The sequence below is a fragment of the Bos taurus genome, chromosome 28, assembly GCF_002263795.3.
Source record: "Bos taurus isolate L1 Dominette 01449 registration number 42190680 breed Hereford chromosome 28, ARS-UCD2.0, whole genome shotgun sequence".
NCBI classification, from domain to species: domain Eukaryota; kingdom Metazoa; phylum Chordata; class Mammalia; order Artiodactyla; family Bovidae; genus Bos; species Bos taurus.
This window is the reverse complement of record NC_037355.1, coordinates 10071468-10094566: the sequence shown is the minus strand read 5'-3', so window position 1 is coordinate 10094566 and position 23099 is coordinate 10071468. Positions and strand designations below refer to the sequence as shown.

Below are 23099 nucleotides of genomic sequence, written 5' to 3'. Positions count from 1 at the left end.
ATAGTCAAAGGCTTTGGCATAGTCAATAAAGCAGAAAGAGATATTTTTCTGGAACTCTCTTGCTTTTTCCATGATCCAGAGGATGTTGGCAATTTGGTCTCTGGTTCCTCTGCCTTTTCTAAATACAGCTTGAACAACTGGAAGTTCACAGTTCATATATTGCTGAAGCCTGGCTTGGAGAATTTTGAGCATTACTTTACTAGCGTGTGAGATGAGTGCAATTGTGCGGTAGTTTGAGCACTCTTTGGCATTGCCTTTCTTTGAGATTGGAATGAAAACTGACCTTTTCCAGTCCTGTGGCCACTGCTGAGTTTTCCAAATTTGCTAGCATATTGAGTGCAGCACTTTCACAGCATCATCATTCAGGATTTGAAATAGCTCAACTGGAATTCCATCACCTCCACTAGCTTTGTTCGTAGTGATGCTTTCTAACACCCACTTGACTTCACATTCCAGGATGTCTGGTTCTAGGTGAGTAATCACACCATCATGATTATCTGGGTCGTGAAGATCTTTTTTGTACAGTTCTGTGTATTCCTGCCACCTCTTCTTAATATCTTCTGCTTCTGTTAGGTGCATACTATTTCTGTCCTTTATTGAGCCCATCTTTGCATGAAATGTTCCCTTGGTATCTCTAATTTTCTTGAAGAGGTCTCTAGTCTTTCCCATTCTGTTGTTTTCCTCTATTTCTTTGCATTGATCGCTGAGGAAGGCTTTCTTCCTGGTGTCCCTTTAAAAGCTCTCACTGCCATGCAGAATCTTCAGAGGTGGTTTTGGGGGTTGCTGAGTCCTCCATCTCCCCAGACAGCTAGTTATTCTGATTCAAGGCAACCTTTCTCTGTATCAACGTTTGTGACTATTGATTTTGTGAGCAGCAAGCAGCAGACCTGATTCAATAACAGAGGGTCTTTGAGGAGCTTCCATGGGGACAGTGAAACAAGGATACAGAGCCTTAGGAGAAGCCCTCTAAAATCTTGTACTATATTTCTCTCCCCTGGAGTGTGGACAGAACCAATGAACATGATGGGGAATCACTTCTGTGATTAGATTGTGTTACACCACGAAGGCGAAAAGACTCAGCAGACGTAGTCAGGGTCTCTATTAAAGTGACCTGGAGCAAATAAAACGGGAGGCTTCCCAGGCTGAGTCACACTTAATCGGGTGCGGTTTTTAAAAGAGGATTTAGGCTTTCTTTAAGCACAGAGGCTACAGTGAGTCCCATGGATTCCATTCTGCTTACAATCTTCCTCTTCAGGACATTTGCACTACAGACTCCTTGGCCAGCTTTCCAATCTCAGAAAGCAAGTCCATATAAAACATCCCTTCATATATATGTCTCTCATTCTGGCACTCTCTCTCTGGTTAAACTCTGACTGATATGCTACTACTAAGTCAGTTCAGTTGTGTCCGACTCTGTGCGACCCCATAGATGGCAGCCCACCAGGCTCCCCCGTCCCTGGGATTCTCCAGGCAAGAGTACTGGAGTGGGTTGCCATTTTCTTCTCCTCTGACTGATATACCTCATCTTTTTTTTTTTTTTTTCATTTTTCTGTTGTTGTTGTCTTTTCTTACTTCATTTTTAAGGGCGTTGTTTTCTTTCTAATTTTACAAGCAAAATCTGTTCATTGCAGACAACTACAAATACCTAAAGGTATCAAAAATTAATGATCACCTATAGTCCTCATCTCTCCCAGACATAACCATCATTAACATCTTGTTGCATTTCTTTCCAGCATCTCCATTTTTAAACTTGAAGTATAACTGGCCTACATTATGTTAGCTCCAGGTATACAACACAGCGATTCAATCATAATGCTATACATTACAAAATCATCACCATGATGTCGAATTACCATGTGTATTATCTAAGATACTGCTGCTGCTGCTGCTGCTGATACTACAATATTATTAATTATATTCCCCATGCTGAACATTTCATTCCTATGACTCATTGATTTGTAACTGGAAGTTTGTACCTTTTAGTCTCTCTCCCTTCTGGGAACCAATAGTGTTCTCTGTATCTATGAGTCTGTTCTGTTATGCTTGTTCATTGGCATTGTTTTTTAAATTCTGCATACATATATATATATAAATATATAAGTGAAATCGTACAGTATTTGTCTTTCTCTGACTCAGCAGCATACCCTCTATGTCCATCTATATTGTTGTAAATGGAGAGATTTCTTCTTTCAGACGAGTAACATTTCATCATATATATTTGTATGTATACCATATCTTCTTTATCCATTCACCTATCGATCGGCACTAATCAATCTTAATGTAAATAATGCTGCAATGGACACAAAAATGCATATATCCTTTCAAATTAGTGAAACACCTCATCTTAACCACAGATGGTTTCACCAAGCTCACTGTCAGGCTTAATGTTCTTTTTTTTAAATTTTTTTTAAATTTTATTTTATTTTTAAACTTTACAATATTGTATTGGTTTTTCCAAATACGAAATGAATCCACCACAGGTATACATGTGTTCCCCATCCTGAACCCTCCTCCCTCCTCCCTCCCCATACCATCCCTCTGGGTCATCCCAGTGCACTAGCCCCAAGCATCCAGTATTGTGCATCGAACCTGGACTGGCAACTCGTTTCATACATGATATTATACATGTTTCAATGCCATTCTCCCAAATCTTCCCACCCTCTCCCTCTCCAACAGAGTCCATAAGAGTGTTCTATACATCAGTGTGTCTTTTGCTGTCTCGTACACAGGGTTATTGTTACCATCTTTCTAAATTCCATATATATGTGTTAGTATACTGTATTGGTGTTTTTCTTTCTGGCTTACTTCACTCTGTATAATAGGCTCCATTTTCATCCACCTCATTAGAACTGATTCAAATGTATTCTTTTTAATGGCTGAGTAATACTCCATTGTGTATATGTACCATAGCTTTCACTGCCTTCTGATCCAGCAATCCCACTGCTGGGCATACACACTGAGGAAACCAGAAGGGAAATAGACACGTGTACCCCAATGTTCATCACAGCACTGTTTATAATAGCCAGGACATGGAAGCAATCTAGATGTCCATCAGCAGATGAATGGATAAGAAAGCTATGGTACATATACACAATGGAGTATTAATGCTCTTTAAAATTACCATAAAAACTAGAACAGAATTTCTCTTATCTTCTGTAAAAACATAGTGGGCATTACTTTCTATTATGCTATCAAAACCCTTTGAGAAACACCACTTGAATGCAAGAATTTATTCTGAATTTAATCCTGATTAAAAGCAAAAATCCATCTGCATTGATAAACAGCATATAACTATTTTGATAATAAAAAAGCCCAAGTTATCCATTTTGATTTTAATTTTTAGATATTTAATCAGTCACTAAGCAACCATAATATACAGGTGATCACAGATGAGCAACATTTTTTTTTATCTGCTGCTGCTGCTGCTGCTGCTAAGTCATTTCAGTCGTGTCTGACTCTGTGCGACCCCATGGACTGCAGCCTACCAGGCTTCTCCGTCCATGGGATTCTCCAGGCAAGAACACTGGAGTGGGTTGCCATTTCCGTCTCCAATGCATGAAAGTGGAAAGTGAAAGAAGTCACTCAGTCATGTCCGACTCTTAGTGATCCCATGGACTGCAGCCTACCAGGCTCCTCCATCCATGGGATTTTCCGGGCAACAGTACTGGAGTGGGGTGCCATTGCCTTCTCCCTTTTATCTGCTACTCATTACTAAATCACAAGTTTTATCATTAAAGGGGGCTTTAGATTTACTATTAATACTTAGGTTCAGAGTCTAGATCTGCCACTTAACTAATCTAAGCCTAAATATAGTCATCTACATAAGGAAGATTAAAAACAGTATCTAAGCTTTATAGGTTTGAACTAGGATTAAATATGGAGAAGGCAATGGCCACCCACTCCAGTACTCTTGCCTGGAGAATCCCATGGACGGAGGAGCCTGGTAGGCTGCAGTCCATGGGGTCGCTAAGAGTCGGGCACAACTGAGCGACGACACTTTCACTTTTCACTTTCATGCACTGGAGAAGGAAATGGCAACCCACTCCAGTGTTCTTGTCTGGAGAATCCCAGGGACAGAGGAGCCTAGTGGGCTGCCTTCTATGGGGTCGCACAGAGTCAGACACAACTGAAGCGACTTAGCAGCAGCAGCAAGATTAAATAAGAAAACACATAAAAAGGACTTAGCACATTACTTGGCACATTATAAACTGTTAGCTTGACTCTTATTTTTATTGTGTGGGTCTATACATTTTAAAGCATCTTAAACATTTTTTGAGCCAAGAATAAAAATCTCAAATAAAAACATGCTAAAACTATGTCCTAAAAATATTTTGTTCTATTTTTACAATTTGCTCCATAATCCTTGTAATCTCATTGGAAGTCTTATTTGAGGTTGGTATTCCATCATTTCAATAGCCAAAGGTTTCTATTCATGGTTCATGAAAGGAAAAAGACTGGATAAAATCACCCACAGAGGAATATTTCAGTGGTATTTTAAGCTAAAAAAAAAAAAATGACATCTTGGGGGCAGTGTAATACAGGGTAATTGTCAACCTACCTTATGATAAAAACTGACATTTCAATACACTAATGTAACGGTTTAAAATTCTAGGAGTAGAGAAAATGAAGAAAAGGTCTATGAAAACCTGCATGAATCAAACTGAATTTTTCATGATATAAAATGCTTTCTTTAAAAAAAAGACCAAGGATTTCACAATATATATGTGCATCAAAACATCACATTGTAAATCTTATTTTCACACATTATTAAATGTCAGTTATATCTCCCTAAAGCTGAGGGGGGAAAAGGGACAACATCAGTGATATAAATTGTCTTTCACTTTATTGTGTTTATTCTGAATATATCCAATCATCAACAATTGTTGATTATTCTGCAAATCCTGAATATGAGAATGGCTAGTGAGTATTCACATTAGTACAAAGATATCCCAATGACAATTTTAAAAATCGCTGCTTATATTAAATAGCAGAACAGGTTTTTAAAGCTGTTCTCAAAATTTTAAGTAAGAATGATCTTGAAGTGAAGTGAAGTGAAAGTCGCTCAGTCATGTCGAACTCTTTGGGACCCCACGGACTATACAGTCCATGGAATTCTCCAGGCCAGTATACTGGAGTGGGTAGGCTTTCCCTTCTCCAGGGGATGTTCCCAACCTAGGGATCGAACCCAGGTCTCCCACATTGCAAGTGGATTCTGAGCCACAAGGGAAGTCCAAGAATACTGGAGTGGGTAGCCTATCCCTTCTCCAGCAGATCTTCCTGACCCAGGAATTGAACTGGGGTCTCCTACATCACAGGTGGATTCTTTACCAACTGAGTTATGAGGGAAGCTCAGAATGATCTTAATGTTTTCTTAAAAAAAAAAACATATATATATATGTTTTAAGAATATACTTTCAAAGCAGTTTCACACAATCATAGGTAAGGGAACGCTAATGTAAAATAAGGGTCCTTAAGAGGTGATTTTCACTTCAGAGTTTCTAAAACCATACCCTTTATTCTAAGAAAAAGTTGGCATTTTCAACTGTTCTAAAAAAGGTTTAATTTTTCACCAGTAATAAAAATTTGGCTTACAACATAGTGACTGTGTCAACCAATAGTCATTTATTAATTGTATACTCAAAGTACACCAAGAATCAAAGAAATATCTTACACACATATCTTTGCCTTCCAGAAATATAAGTACTCATTATTTTCATTGGATATAGTATAGCAAAAATACGTAAAAAATATAGCAAGCATTTTCAGCTTGTCAGTGGCATTAAGGGAAAACAAGAATGAGATACACCTTTAAGAAAACGTGATTATTTATTCAAAGGCCAGGGACCATGACCAAGTATGATGCTTAACAAAAGGATGAAAGAAATCCTTTGCCTATATCATCTTCTCTAAAACGTTAACAGTATAAAAACAGTATTTTATTTTAAAAACATATTATATCATCTATAACTATGAACTGTACTTTTACTCTATTTTAGTTAGTTCTAAGTTCAATGCTTTTTTATCATGCAGCTGCACCTTTCATCATGAATAATTTTTAATTTTAATAATTAGGCTTATTAGTATAAATATATATATATATATATTTTTTTTTTTTTTTTTGAGTCGGACAGGACTGAGCGGCTTCACTTTCACTTTTCACTTTCATGCATTGGAGAAGGAAATGGCAACCCAATCCAGTGTTCTTGCCTGGAGAATCCTGGGGACGGTGGAGCTTGGTGGGCTGCTGTCTATGGGGTCGCACAGAGTCAGACATGACTGAAGCGACAGCAGCAGCAGTATAAAAATATGTATATAGTTGTTAAAGACTGAAATACATACACTCAATAGTTGTTTCTGAGTGATGGATAGTACACAATTTTAATTTACCCCTCCCATATTTTTGCATTATTTCTTTTTAAAATCTTCTATAATGATTACACATTATATATAATAGAACAAAGTAATTTTAAAAATAACAGACTTACTGTCTTGACTTCATAGAAAACACTTTATTACCTTATCTGTCAGTGATTTTAAAATGAAAATTCTGTGATTTTAAAAATAAGATTTCCCCAAAAAATTAAAAATAGAGTTTCCATGTGCTCAATTGCTTCAGACACAACCCATTCTTTGAGACCCTATGGACTATAGCCTGCCAGGCTACTCTGTCCATGGGATTCTCCAGGCAAGAATACTGGAGTGGGTTGCTGTGCCCTCCTCTAAGGGATCTTCCCGACCCAGGGATTGAACCCGCATCTCCTGCATTGCAGATGGATTCTTTACTGCTGAGCCACCAGGGAAGCCCCCAGAGTTATCATAGCATCCAGCAATCCCACTTCTGGGTATTTATCCAGAAAAACTCTAATTCAAAAAGATACAGGGACTCCTATTTTCATAGCAACACTGTTCACAATAGCCAAGATATGGAAACTACCCAAATGTCCTGCAACAGTTGAATGGACAAAGAAGATGTGGTACGCACACACACACACACACACACAATGGAATACTACTCAGCCATAAAAACAATGAATGCCATTTGCAGCAACATGGATGGCCCTAGAGATTATCATACTAAGAGAAGTAAGTCAGAAAGAGAAAGTCAAATACCATATGATATTACTTACATGTGGAATCTAAAATATGATACAAATGAACTTATTTATGGGACAGAAACAGACTCACAGACACAGAGACAAACTTATAGTTGCCAAGGGGGAGGGGTGGGGGAGGGATGAAATGGTAGTTTGGGATTAGCAAGTGCAAACTATTAAATATAGGATGGACAAACAATAAAGTCCTACTGTGTAGCGCAAGGAACTTCATTCCATAAATCATAATGGAAAAGAATATTAAAACTAATGTATATGACATGAGCAACTGAATCATTTTGCTGTACAGCACAATATAACACTAAGTCAACTATACTTCAATACAATAAATTAAAAAATAAAATGTTTTCCTTGATTTCACCTGTTTTCATGACTCTCAACCATGTTATATACAAATTGATAGTGTGTTATTAGCAACCTGTGTATTAGAGTGGTTCCATGAATGTGGGCTCCATACAGGAGGCCCATTTTAGAGAAATCAAACAGTTCATTGGGTTTTCCAGGTGGTGCTAGGGGTAAAGAACCCACATGCCAGTGCAGGAGACTTAAGAGACCTCAGTATGATCCCTGGATTGGGAAGATCCCCTGGAGGAGGACTTAGAAACTAACTCCAGTATTCTTGCCTGGAGAATCCCATGGACAGAGGAGCCTCGAAGGCTACAGTCCACGGGGTTGCAGAGAGTCAAACATGACTGAAGCAACTTAGCACACACATATGCATGCCAACAGTTCATTAAAAGGCAATATTGAAATTCCAGTTCCCTGTGCTTTCAATGTCAGCTATGACAGTATAAAATCACCAAAAGCCAGAAACAGAACCTCTGAGCAGAGACCATAGAAGAATCTGGTCAGTAAAAATTCTTCATATGTAAATTATAACACTGACAGAACAAAAGCAGAGATATTTATGGGGAAATGTTTCAAAAGCTATTGCCTTGTGCGAAAACTGTTTTGAGATTTTAAAAATATTCATGGCTTTTGAGTCAGTATTTCTGCTTCGAGGTCTCCCCATGAAGAAAGAAATTTAAAATGTGCACAAAACTTATGTCCAAGTATGTCAATACAATGGTTGAATTTTTTAACTGATTTTTTTTGTTACAGAGGAAAAATGGCTATCATAACAGTCAAAACAACCAGAGATTTTTTTTAAGTTAAATAAAAATGTTCCCCTTGCACTCATATTCTCATATATCTTCCCTTTTGATCGGTTTTTTAGGTTTATTTTTTATATTTTATTGAAGTAGAGTTGATTTACAATGTTGTACTAATTCTCACTGTACAGCAAAATGATACAGTTTCACATATATGCACATTTTTTTCTCAAATTCTTTTCCATTATGGTTTATCACAGGATATTAAATATAGTTCCCTGTTGTACAGTAAGACCTTGTTGTTTATCCATTCTCTACATAATAGTTTGCATTTGCTAATCTCAACCTCCCAATCCTTTCTTCTCTCTCCTGCCTCCTCCATTTTGATCTTTCTAAAGCAGTCAAAATTAAAAGATTAGTACAGATTTTTCACATCTAACATATTGTCATATACAAACACACACACTGGGGTCTTTTTCTTCAGTTAAAAAAAAAGTAAGATTTTAAAATTGCTTTATAATTTGCTTTTTTTCACTCAACAATATTATGATGGATATCTTTCCAAATCAACATATTCTCATGGCTAATGCCACTAAGTTACCAACTCTATTAATATTTGTTAAACATTTGAGTCTTTACCAGGTTTTTTTTTCCCCCATGGCAAGGAATGATAAAGGTAATGTGCACAGTTTTATTTTATTTCTATAAGAAAACCCCTCTCATTTAAAATGCACTTATATAGAATGTTGCTAGATCAATGGAGGCATGTATGCAAGACATTTTTAATGTTAATATATGTGTCTGTTTCGTATTTGCATTTCCACTGGAATAACCCAGCCCCTGCTTTGCTCAGTTCAGTTCAGTTCAGTCGCTCAGTCATGTCCAACTCTTTGCAACTCCATGGACTGCATGCAGTACACCAGGACTCCATCTCCATCACCAACTCCCGGAGTTTACTCAAACTCATGTCCATTGAGGCAGTGATGCCATCCAACCATCTCATCCTCTGTTGTCCCCTTCTTCTCCTGCCTTCAATCTTTCCAAGCATCAGGGTCTTTCAAATGAGTCAGCTCTTCACATCAGGTGGCCAAAGTATTGGAGTTTCAGCTTCAACATCAGTCCTTCCAATGAACACCCAGGACTGATGTCCTTTAGGATGGACTGGTTGGATCTCCACGCAGTCCAAGGGACTCTCCAAGAGTCTTCTCCAACACCACAGTTCAAAAGCATCAATTGTTCGGTGCTCAGCTTTCTTATAGTTCAAATCTCATATCCATACATGACCACTGGAAAAACCATAGCTTTGACTAGACAGACCTTTGTTGACAAAGTAATGTCTCTGCTTTTGAATATGTTATCTAGGTTGGTCATAACTTTCCTGCCAAGGAATAAGCGTCTTTTAATTTCATGGCTGCAGTCACCATCTGCAGTGATTTTGGAGCCTAAAAAAGCTAGAGGCATTCATTTACCTCCTGGAGAAGTAGGACTGTTATAGTAGAAAGAATGAAAAGAGAAAGATTGTGGAGGTATTCAGCTTTCTATAGTAAAATAGGATTTCTGAAGACTATAGGAATGTGATTGTTACAGAAATAATGAAAAGAGAAAAATGAATTTCAGATTTCTCCAGCAGTAACAGGAACTGAGGAGACCACAATTAGACAATAGTGTCAGGCAGCTGCCTGGGAGCCTGTAGAGCGGGTAGGAGAGTGCTTTACTACATGAGGTCCTGGGGAACTCTGACAGCCTTGGGGGTGAATGAGTGACTAGCCAGTCCAGGGTTCCAGACCTGGAGATCAGGCCTGGTTATTGAAACCCACCCTGGGTAGTGGTTTGGAGCAGATAACCTCATGTTTACCCAGATAACCCAGATAACCTCATGTTTACCAGCTCTTCTATACACCCAGCTAAGTGACTATCCGTAGAAGGTGGGCAAGTGACTCATCTCTCCTGCCTTTAGTTTTTCCATCTGTAAAATGGGGATCCTGTTTCTCAGTGAGATCACTTATGGAAAACACTCAGATCAAATTGTAGACTTACCGAGAATCACAGAATGGTAGCAATTATCATCTTTAAAAGGTGAAGGATTTAGGGAAGAAGGGGTCCCTGCTTCCCAGTGCCCTCAACAAGATTTAGGAAGGCATGGACTATCAGCATCTTCCCTACCCCTAGTTGAGATCAAGTGAGCCCTCATACGTTCTGGGTGAATAAATGTCCACTTCCCTTCTTTTAGACTTCCCTTTCTTCCACTACCTTAGTTCAGTAAATTTTATTACAGTTGAATGTTTGGCTTTTTACTCAGAAATATCTTGTTACTCGATTTTGAAATTTTTAGAAAATATTATTTGACTTATCTCTGTTTTACTGGAAGTAATCAGAGCACCCTTTACTTTTTGTCTTTCGCCTCCAGTTTTTGTTAGATATATATTTACCTTTTAAATCCCATGTCTTGAAAAAATTTCTAATATTATTTCAATGTGATATGCCTGTTCATATTTTTCCCCTTCTCTGGGATTTTATTTCAGAAGATATATTTTGCTGGGATGTCATGCATTTCTTTGCACTTTTCCAATTTTCTGCCATCTTTTTTTCTTGAAAAGGGCTTTCACCATCAGATAACTGATCATCTTTGGCAGGTTGAATTTTTTGTCTTTCTGGACTGAGGGATTATCAGTGGACAAACTAGTAAATTCCCAAGTCTTGAGGAAGAAGCCCACTGGCACCAAGTCTGTTCACAATGTGATCAACTGCACACTCCAACTACAGAGACAAGGAGCAACTAACTGCCCATCTGAAGTCCACCCAAGCTCTCCCCACTTCAGAGCTCCCCCGTGAGTCCCAATAACAACTACAAATGCTGATCCTGTCTCAGATTATCCACTGGAACTGACCAGCCTTGTCTGTTTCCACCAGAATGAATAGGGACCTACACTGGCTGTCGTTCCTGGAAAACTTGGGAGAACTCATCAAATCAGAAGCATCATCCACCATTCTGTGTCTTCCAAAGGAAGAGAACTAACAGCACGGCATTAGGGATGTAAACTCAGGCTACCAGCTTTTCAGAGTTACTTCTGGTCTTGTTCAAACATACCTTTATCTGTAACACGGGCATATGCACCTCTGGGACAAAGCTAACCAGTAATTCAATACCGTTTCTAACACAATGACCAAATTTCACAATAATCATTAAATTAAGGACAGAAATATACAGTTATCTTAAAAAGGCACGCAACAGACACTTGGCATGTGTCAAGTGAACAAGTGATTTTCAGCTATTCCTGAGACACGTGACTATTCAGGATATGTGCTGTTTTGCTGAGGCATGGTTAGCAATCCACTGCATGCTGGGATTGGTGAGCTGGGAATCTCTTAAGAACCCATCTGCCAATGCAGGAGATGTAAGAGACCCAGATAAGAGACACAGGTTTGATCCCTGGGTTGAGAAGATCCCTTGAAGCAGGAAATGGCAATCCACTCCATTATTCTTGCCTGGAGATTTCCATAGACAAAGGAGCCTGGTGGACTACAGTCTATGGGGCCACAAAAAGTCAGACATGACTCAGCTTCAGTCTATGGGGCCACAAAAAGTCAGACACAACTCAGCTACAGTCTATAGGACTACAAAGAGTCAGACATGACTCAGCTCACACACACACACACACACATTAGGCACTGAGAGAGTCTAACTGTGCACCAGCATTTCAACCTGACTTTGATGTGCACTTATTTTATCTATTCTACTCAACATCTACTTCAGAGGAATTCTCGTGAAAGAGCTAAGGACATTCTTAGATATTTTGTCCTTACATAGGATTCAAGAGACGTAAGAAGAAAGGTCTGTATGTAAGAGCACATGTGTAATCGAGCCGGTGAGGAAAAGGGTCTGCTGATGTGCCCCTTACAGTGTTATGCAACAGCAGCACAAGGTCTGTGCTTACTGCATTGTCAATGCCTAAGAAAACTAAAAGGAGTTGGATGGATATGCTACATGAAAATAACCAAAGAACGATAAACCAAGTGAAACACCTGGGCAGGTTTTAGTGGTTTAGGAAATGGGTTTGACTGAAGAGGAATGAATAGACGAGAAACTGGGAATTTAGAAATTTGTGTAAAACATACATCATTTTCCTTTGTATTTCTAACATCAAAGGAAATGCAGTGGGAAATCCAAAATTATATCTCGGTCTTACCTTGGAAGATCGGAAGGTAAATGCAGTTGATTTGACATCAGCTTTTTCTTTGTCCATGAGTAGAAGGCTTTTGTCTTCCATGAGACTCAAGTATTTTCCTGTTGTGACATGGCGTAGTCGAAAAGGTTGTCCCCACCTTATGTGGCTTCCACTCCACCTAATAAAAAATGTTAAGACTTGATCCAATAGCAAACAGAATGACAGGAGAAACAACAATTAAAATGTATGTGTCGGACAATGAACAAGGAGGTTTGACATATACTGTTTTCTTGAGTGTTTCCAAAAACCTTATGATGGTGGTATATTTTTATTTCACAAATAACAGAATGGTTATTTGGAATGGTTATAGGTAATATTCAATGTCATGTAGATAATAATAAGTAGAAGCAAAAGTTATCTCAAGGTCTTCTGACATTAACTGTAATACTATCCACACCAAACACTACTAAGATGACTAAGAACTTGTGTTTTGAGTTAATTTCTAATCACCAGTCACAAATAAAGACATTATGAGATTAAAATGACACTTTAAACTCATAAACTAGGACTGACTAGTTTTTTGTTGGATTTGAACAGATTTCAGGCAAGTGGTATTAAAGTCAATGCCTAATTATGTTAAACTGGAATTCATATATACAAATTGAATTAGATATTTATCTGAAAAAAAGAAATCTCATCCTATGCTTTAAATTTTAATAATATGGAACAATGATGTCAATAAAAACCAAGGAACAAAAGAGACGAAGAAACTAAATTTGAATAGTGGTCAAGAGAAAAAAAGGCAAGAAAAATTAAATGCAAAACACAGAAAATGCAAACTAAAGTTGCATAAAAAAGATAAAAAGCAAAGTTGTGATCATCAAAATCTGCTTTTAAAAATAGTGGATTTCAGATAGAGAAGAAAAGAAAAATGAAGATACAGACCATTCTCACATTGTACAGAACTGTGTTAACTGAAAGCTGTACAGAACAGAACCTTGTCCTCACTATGATAAAGAGTGGAAAGAAGGTTCCAGTAATAGAGACTTAGAGTTATCATGCTAGCGTGCAAAGCAAGGATAGCCTCTTATCAATGATAAGAAATGTGCTAGAAATCAAATACTTTTTTTTTCAATAAAGTAAAAATAAAAAAGAATCACCGTGCCCATAAAGCCAAGAAAAAATAATGATGGTAAAATTGCTATCAGACAAATTAAAATTCAAGGCAAAAAGTATAAAGGAGATATTATTGTTGTTATGGAGTTATTAAGTCATGTCCAACTCATTTGCGATCCCATGGACAGTAACCCGCCAGGCTCCTCTGTCCATAGAATTTCCCAGGCAAGACTACTGGAGTGGACTGTCACTTCCTTCTCTAGGGAATCTTCCTGAGCCAGGGATCAAACTCACACCTCCTGCTTGGCAGGCAGGTTCTTTACTACTGAGCCACCTGGGAAGCCCATAAAGAGGATACAGTTGATTACTTTACAATGAGTAAGATATACTCTAAAAAGAATGTACTATGTCATGAAGCTTCACATGCCAATGGCAAACAGAAAATGAAACACAAGACACACAAGCATAAATGTTTAAAAGATAATTACAGTAGAAGCTCTTACCACTACAAAACGAATCAAACCGATAAAAAGTAAATATTCGAGGATTCCAGCCTGACGTGCTGCAATTCATGGGGTCGCAAAGACTCGGACATGACTGAGCGACTGAACTGAACTGAACTATGATTTATTAGTTAATAGACTTCTTTTCATACAGAATCATTAAAAACTTTTAGATTCTATAAATTACGCACACTATTTTTATTTTTTTTTAGATTTGCAGTAGATTTATTAATGCCAATTTTGTTTCAATAAATTATCTTTAAGTCAATTTTATGCTGTTGTTGAACTATAAACAAAGCGGAGCACTGAAGAATTGATGTTTCTAAACTGTGGTGTTGGAGAAGACTCTTGAGAGTCCCTTGGACTGCGTGGAGATCCAACCAGTCCATCCTAAAGGAAAACAGTGCTGAGCGTTCACTGGAAGGACTGATTCTGACGCTGAAAACTCCAATACTTTGGCCACCTGATGCAAAGAGCTGACTCATTTGAAAAGACACTAATGCTGGGAGAGATTGAGGGCAGGAGGAGAAGGGGACGACAGAGGATGAGATGGTTGGATGGCATCACCGACTCAATGGACATGAGTCTGGGTAAACTCCAGGAGTTGGTGATGGACAGGGAGGCCTGGCGTGCTGCGGTTCATGGGGTCACAAAGAGTCGGACATGACTGAACGATTGAACTGAACTGAATGCTGTTTCCCTAACCTGGATTTTTTCTTAACCTTAAGCATTAGCCTGGAAAGTTAATACTAGAATGATACTGTAATAAGTTCAAGTTTTACATGGAAATGTTTATAAAGATAATTACTTTGGATAAGTCCTCCTACTAAAATAATAACCATGTACCAATAAATCCTGATAATAACACAGTAGTGCCTTAAAAATGAAATTTAAGTTTGTTTACCAACAATAGCATGTTAAAGCATTTCTACTCTGGTAATAGAAAAGTTTTGTGTATTCCCCTCATAAAATTAAGTATACTATTAGCAGATGCTATAAAAAAGCAATTATTTTTAATACCATTCCATTATTTCAAGGAGCATTTGAAAATTTTATCAAATAATGACTCATCCTAACTAGAGAAAACAACTTCATTTTCAAATAGTCCGTAAGTATGTCCAAAGACATACTTTTCACCAGAACTTCTAGACAGTATTCTGAATACCATGTTCAAATCTATTTGGGCTCAAATCTCATAGGTTTCATACACATAAGCACACTTCTCAATCCACCAAGGGAATTCTGTTATAATTGGAATGAACTTGCCCAATTCTCAAACATTATGAAGTCTAAGCACATTTTCTTTAGCTCACAAGCGCTCAAATTAGCTCATCTCATGTGTCCATAGTCCAAAAGAAAAGAGGACAAGGCCAGGAGAATCAAGGGCAAGAAACTAATATTTCAGTAAAAACTGGAAACAGTCGAAATATAGTAGTTATATAAACTAGTTTCCTATGTTATATTAGACAACTGTTCCCAAGGTATTATCTACATTTACTTGTAAATATCTCAAAAGAATGAGGATGTTAATTATTAAAAAAATTTGTAAGATAAAGTAGAATTGTATGGAACAGTCTTATGGACTCTGTGGGAGAGGGAGAGGGTGGGAAGATTTGGGAGAATGGCATTGAAACATGTAAAATATCATGTATGAAACGAGATGCCAGTCCAGGTTCAATGCACGATACTGGATGCTTGGGGCTACAGCACTGGGACGACCCAGAGGGATGGTATGGGGAAGGAGGAGGGAGGAGGGTTCAGGATGGGGAGCACATGTATACCTGTGATGGATTCATTTTGATATTTGGTAAAACTAATACAATTATGTAAAGTTTAAAAATAAAATAAAATTAAAAAAAAATAAAGTAGAATTGTAAGTATACATAATGTGTATTATAATTGCAGTAATCATTTCTATTACAGAAGCCAATATATATCCTACATATAATAGTCTTAAACTTTGCATTGGGGTATAATACAGGAATGTGTTTTCTATTACATTTGATTCCCCAAATTAAAGCTTACTTCATTAAAAAGTTAATGATACTGAAAAACTTTTGACACAATGTTATTTGTATGAGATTGCAATATAAAATATATAATTACTGGACTACATAAATTGTAACAAATATATAGTTTGGCATCTCACTGGAGAAAAAAACCATATGGTATCCCAAAGATTACAATATAAACATTGACCTTTGGAATACAGTTCTGTTATACATAGAAGCAGTAATTTGAATATCACTTTCAAAGTAAAAGAAAATAATGTGACCACTGAATATAAAAAGAACACATGCTAATTAAATGCAATCTAATTTATATATTTACAGTGATGCCAAAGGAGGTCAGAGATGCAACCAAATCTTTAAAAAAAAACTTCAATGAAGAAATCCATTCGGATACTTTCAAAAGTATTTCTGTAATTATAGCTCATCAATAACATTGCTGACAATGAAAAGGAAGTCTCGTCAGGCTTTCAAGAGCTCTTATCCATTTTTTTTTTTTTAAATAAGCAATAGACAGATTTAGGACCTGGCTTCCTCAAGAAAAAAAAAAAAAACAAAATAATTTAAGTACACAATCATGAAGGGTAGGTAGATCTACAAATGTGAAAAAACATCTGAAATCTGTTTTATAAAGGCCCTATTTCATCTCTAATTAAGCTGTCATTTTTAATAATACACAAGGCAAATTACAGAAATATATGTATATATTTGGAATTCCTTTCCCTAGATTCTCTATATAATTTATGAAGCACATAAAGGCTATGAGCTTTCTTTCTTTTGCTTTATAAGTCATCTCTTCTATTTCCATCCCATTAATAAATTCACTATCCATAAAATTTTACTTTTAAGTTCAAGATTTATCAGTTTTAATATTTCAGTGAGTTTGAGCAACTGTGAATTTATATAGAAAGAAACCTAGTATTATCAATTAATTGATAACTAACAGATTAATATAGAGCACTTTTTAAAAGTTGCATACTTACAATCAGAGAAAATATAGAAATAAATTTAATTTACATGCATATTTTTGTTGAGTAGGAGTAGATAGAGTGAGCAGAAAATCAATCATAAAAAATCTCATTGGGGTAAAATTGTGTCATGGGAGAATAAACTAATATGATTTCAATGAGAAAGATGAACAACATATTTTTTCACTGTTAAAGAGACCATGTTCAAGCATTTTTAAATAAATAAAGATGGGTATTAAATTGCAGCAGTACACAAGGTCAATGGGATATTTTTATGAGAGTAGTTTACCCATGTTATCTTAAAATGTCACTACTTACAATACACTGTAAGTTATATTCTATGCATCTATTTAAACTGATAATGAAAAAAATTCTATGTTGAGCCTAGCAATGTTCAAGGAAATACAAAGTTTTTGAAATTATTACACAGAGTACATAAGCAAAAAAAAAACCCTGAAGACCACTAAACTATTTTAATCATTAATCTCAAAATATCAAGTTAATAAAATGCAGCAATTCTATAATAAGACAGTTCCCTACACACATCCATGGAAGTCTATTACCCTAAATCAATAAATTTTTAAAGTGTAACATAACAGGGAACAAATGCATTGAAAACTCTGTTTTCTGGACAAAAATGACCTTCTAATCTTTTAATTTGATTGATATTTAAATTCTATTTAAAATAGTTCAAAATGACACCTTTATCATCAGTATTGCATTTACTTAGAGTAGCTAAAAGTCAATCTCTGGACAGCTTTTTGAAGTCACCAGAAAAAAAAAGATAATCATTATTTGTATAATGAATACACAGTGAGTCTATTTTCAATTCACATTTCTCACTCAGTTATCAAGCTAGTTTTAAGTAAAGATAGTGACTGCCAGTGATGACGCTCACACCTCATTTGGGTTCAAGTTGCCACTGGTTTACATATGCCTTTGTAATCTGAAATGTGAAATGTAATCTGAAATGTGATTCAGATCAAGCCTGGATCTGAAATGTGCGACAGGCCTGCAAACAATCTGTCCTGATTCCAAACCTTACGTCACTCTGCACTAGGAGCTCTTCCTGCCAGGAGAGGCACAGACTGGGATGAATCGATAACACAAAACCAAATGAGGCTAAAAATAAGCAGATGGTATAAAACCATTGCTTACTACCTGGTGAATGGAGGCTAGTGAAAGGTAAATAATTGCAGGGGAAGGTAAAAAATGAGTGTTTCATCTACGTGTTGTTGTTAGCATGACCATTTTGAAGAAAAGTTCAAGACCACTAGATATATGGGGTTGGCCAAAAAGTTCACTGAGGCGTTTCCATAAGATGTTACAGAAAAACCCAAACGAACATTTTGGCCAGCCCAATCTTTTGTACCCAAAGCATCAGGATGTATTCAGATGTTCTACTTACGCAACTCTTAGTGTCTCCAGTCGCCACAGGGAACGTGCGTGAACCGATACAGCACCACCTTCGTAATGAACAGTTCTGTTAAAAAAAATATATATATGAATATAAAAAGCCCAATTTTAATGTCATATTCTTAGATTCTACTTTTCAAGTCAAATAAGAAAGAAAGTAAATGGGAAAGCTTTGGATAAACAGTGAAAGCTATACTTTTTGGTCGGAGAGAATATAGCTGGAAATATAAATAACAGTGATAACAGTGATCTGAATAAACAATTGATTTAAACACATTTCTTTGTCCTTTACTCCCTGTAATCCCATTCATCCTCTCTCCCTCACCCTGGCCATTGTTTTTTCTCTCCCAGTGAATACTTTCACTATTAAACTTAAATCTATAAAAATACTCTGTTCTGAGTTTAAGTGCTGTTGAGGGTAATATATTATAGCTTCCCAGGTGGCTTGGTGGTAAAGAATCCACCTGCCAAGCAGAAGATGCAAGTTTGATCTCTGTGTCGGGAGGATCCCCTGGAGAAGGGAATGGCTACCCACTCTATTTTTCATGACTGGGAAACCCCATAGACAGAGGAGCCAGGTGAATTACAGTCCACAGGGTCACCAAAGGGTCAGACACAATTTAGCAACTAAATGACAACAAAAAACAGTTCTCTTTTTTTTTCCTTATTACTATTTATTTGTTGGAAAGAAAAACTGTATCATTTGTCCTGGAGTACTTTCTACCTTCTGATTTTGCTGATGACATCCTCACAGTGTTTTTTTTAACATCTGCCTCTAAGTTGGTAGTTAGATTATAAAACCTAGAAACTGGCTCATGTTCAAGATTGAAATAGTTTGCCAAGAACACTTCAGAAAATGGTGTTTGCCTTCCTATTACATCACATCAGGAGGTAATAATGACTCCTTTTTAACTTTTTATAGTAACATTAACTCAAGATCACCCTGATCCATCCATTAGAACTTAAGAATCTTAGGTACCTCAGTGACCAGGGTCCTCAGCAGCAATTTTCAATTGTGGTTGTGAATATAATCATAGGGATAGCTTTTAAAATCCTGGCATATTGCCCTTAACACTGGCCAAATTAAAGTAAATTTGGAATCCCCAGCTGGTCGTAAGAGGGAGCCACAGTTGGGAAAGTACTGTCCACCTCAGTTTCTACAAAGTAGCACTACTGACACTTTGGTCCGGGTAATTCTCTGCTGTGAGGGGCTATCCCGTGCACTGGAGTAGGGTATTTGACACATCCCTGGCCTCTATCAACTACATGCAAACACAAGCCATCCAAGTCAGGACCCACAACTTGAGTTACAATTTGTATGTGATCACCCAAGTTGTGACAATCTAAAATGCTTCCAGATAAGATGAAATGTCTTCTGGGGCCAAGATGACTCGTAATGTCAAAACACTGTTAGACATCAGTAGTTCTCAATCTTTAGTGAATACTGGAATCATCTTTCAAGTTTTTTAAAATACAGATTGCTGGAGGGAAGCAACCTAAATGTCCATCAAAAGATGAATGGATAAGGAAGTTGTGGTACATATATACAAAGGAATATTACTCAGCAATACAAAGGAACAAAATTGAGTCAGTTTTTTTAGTGATGTAGAGGGACCTAGAGTCTGTCACACAGAGTGAAGTGAGTCAGAAAAACAATATGTATATTAAGGCAGGTATACGGGACTCTAGAAGAACGTTACCAATAAATCACCTTGCAGGGCAGGAATTTGACACCGACATAGAAAACAAACATGTGGACACAAGGGGAAGAGAGGGTGGGGCAAATTGAGAGAATTAGCACTGACATATATATACTATGGGCTTCCCTGGTGGCTCAGACAGTAGAGCATTCATTCACCTGCAATGCAGGAGATGTGGGTTTGATCCCTGGGTTGGGAAGATCCCCTGGAGAAGGGAATGGCAACACATTCTAGTATTCTTGCTGGGAGAATTCCATGGACAGAGGAGGCTGCTGGGCTACAATCCACGGGGTCCCAAAGAATTGGACATGCCTGAGCAGCTAACACTTTCACTTTTTTATCTACACTGTCGTGTAAAATAGATGTGGGAAGTGGGAAGCTACTGTATAGCACAGAAAGCTCAGCTTGGTGCTCTGTAATGACCTAGAAGGGTGGGATGGGGGTAGGTGGCGGGATGCTTAAGAGGGAAGGGATTCTGTGTATACAGATTGCTGATTCACTTCACTGTACCAAAGAAACTAACACAACAGTGTAAAGCAATTATAACCTGATAAAAATATAAAAACACACAGACTCCTGGGCCCCCAGAGTTTCCAGTTTAATAAGATCAATAATTTGTATTTTTAACAAGTTCCCAGGCAATGTTGGTACAGCCAGTCCACACTCTGAGAATCACTGGACTAAAACCACTATTTCATTAGAATAGTGATTCTTAGTATTGGTTGTGTGTTATAATCACATGGAAAGCTTTAAAAACTCCAGACAATTCTTAGACCATTAAATTAGAATCTCTGGGTATGTACTTGAAAGGTAATGAATGACAAAATATAGATATATGTTCACATGCATTTGTGTACAATATATATTGTACATAGTGATAGATACACACAAACATAGATTTTTTTTTAATTTGTTTCTAATTGGAGGATAATAGCTTTACAATATTATGTTTGTTTCTCCCAGACTTTTTTTTTTTCACAGACATTACATCATTTTATTCATGAATATATCAGCAAGCCCATAGTCTTTATTTATTTATTTTTTAACTTTTCTGGTCACATGGCATGAGAAATCTTAGTTCCCTGACCAGGGATAGAACCCACATTCCCTGCATTGGAAGCACAAAGTCTCAACCACTGGACCACTGGGGAAGTCCCAGCCCATAATCTTTGAATAGCTGTTCCATGTTATTGGGAAGGAAGGTTGAGTACTGTGTGTAGAGTGGATGGAGAAAGAGACCCTCTAGTAAACTGACCTTTAATCACCTTTCCATTATTTCCCAGCAATTCTGCTCTGACTCAAATTTGCATGCCCTCCTCAACAAGTCATATGCTGTCTCCCACTCAGCACCTGAACTCGCTTTCTAAGTTTGGGCTGTCCATCCCTATGTGATTTTTGATGAAAGCAGAGTTTTATTCCTTCTATGGAAGTTTAAAAAGTTAAACTTAAGGGAAAAAAAGGAACAAAAAAGGTTAAACTTCACTTCCCTTGATCATGGGCTATGACCCAAGCTCAGCCATTTGGATTCTCCCAGACTTTTAATAAAGATCTCATACTTGGCCATAAGAAAATTTTATAAGATTTTTTTTAAGTGTAGCTATTTACTCACATATTTTCTGATCATAACAAATAAAATTTGGGAATAAATACTAAAATGATGAAGAAAAGAACAATTCAGGAAAATAAGAAACTCTCCTAAATTACTTAAGGTCAGAGAGGAAATAGAAATTATACCCTAACTAGAATATAATTAATAAAAGAAAACTTCATAACACATTTATGATGCAAGGGTAAACTTTTAGAGATTGTAGCCTACAATCCTTAATTATTGAAGAAATAATGAAATCCAACAAACCAAAGAACTGTCTGAAGAGATTAGAGAAGGAAAAGCATGTGTGCAGCTTTCTGTTCACTAACTCTATTGAACTAATGAACCAAAACAATGTTACAGATAAAGAGAAAAAAGAAAGTGTTAAAACTACTGGACAATGATATTATTTGTAACAAAATTTTTAAAGAGTCTTCTACTTCATAAATCAGAAGTCACTGAAATTTCACTGAATAGGAATTTTTAAAATATGCACACCTGTTAACCAACAATATGTGCCTTGTTCAATAACATTTTAAAAAATTCCAGGATTCAGGCTGTAAATTTTGGCCTACAAAAAACATTATCCTCCAATATAACAAACTTCATTAATGAACTCATATTTCAGGCTGATCACATAAAACTGCTCAAAGAAGTCCTTTAAAGTTATTCTTTTAATAAGGACAAATTATTCCTGTCATCAATTCCACTTCTCATAAGTGTTATAATATTGTTCACTGAATGAAAGCAGTGAGCTATTTTTGTATTTTCAGCTATAGAATACTCTTTAAGCCTTATCTCAGATGTCAAACCACTTATTTCTCAGCAGAAAGCAGGCACTTTGACAGTCAGGATAGCTCAACTTCAGAGTCTGAGCCCCAGAAAAATCTAGCATTAGCATACAGATAAAAGCATAAGTCCTTACAAAGACTTCACAGCCTGACAGTTTGGCATTTATCAGAATGTATTTATACCAAAATTTTACAGGATACACAATTCCAATTAGTGGTATTCAGCACAGAATCATAAAACACATTGTTAATAAAAGATTCAAGGCTGAAAAGAGACCCCTCCCTTCTGCAGAGAAACTAGAAACACCCAGAATAATTTGATCAAATAGTTTTATCAAATATTTGGGTACTTGGTGACCCACACAAGTTGACACACAAAATTAAACACCATAATAACTAATTCAGAGAAAATTCAATTTATCTATCTATATTTCTATATCTATAATTAATATCCACATTGCAAGGGATTCCTATTTTCCTCTCCAAGATAATGATAGACAAATTCACAGTGTTTCACAACAGGTCTATGTGCAGGTCTATGTTCCAATAAAACTTTATTTAGAAAAACAAGTAGTGGGCCAGATTTAAGCCACAAGTTAAGAGTTTGCTGACTCCAATCCAAATGATCATACCCATATT

At 36.8% G+C, this 23099-nt stretch overlaps 1 protein-coding gene across 7 annotated transcripts in view; it reads right to left on the bottom strand.

The window, feature by feature from the left end:
* The window catches only part of RYR2 (ryanodine receptor 2), an 827636-nt gene that overhangs the window by 424417 nt on the left and 380120 nt on the right, over window positions 1-23099 (bottom strand). For all 7 annotated transcript variants that reach the window (XM_059882653.1, XM_059882647.1, XM_059882648.1 and 4 more), the window contains 2 exons: window positions 18374-18448; window positions 12391-12547 (listed from right to left, as the gene is read on the bottom strand). In XM_059882653.1, coding sequence (XP_059738636.1) covers window positions 12391-12547; window positions 18374-18448 — 232 coding nt within the window. The remainder of the gene's footprint in view (window positions 1-12390; window positions 12548-18373; window positions 18449-23099) is intronic.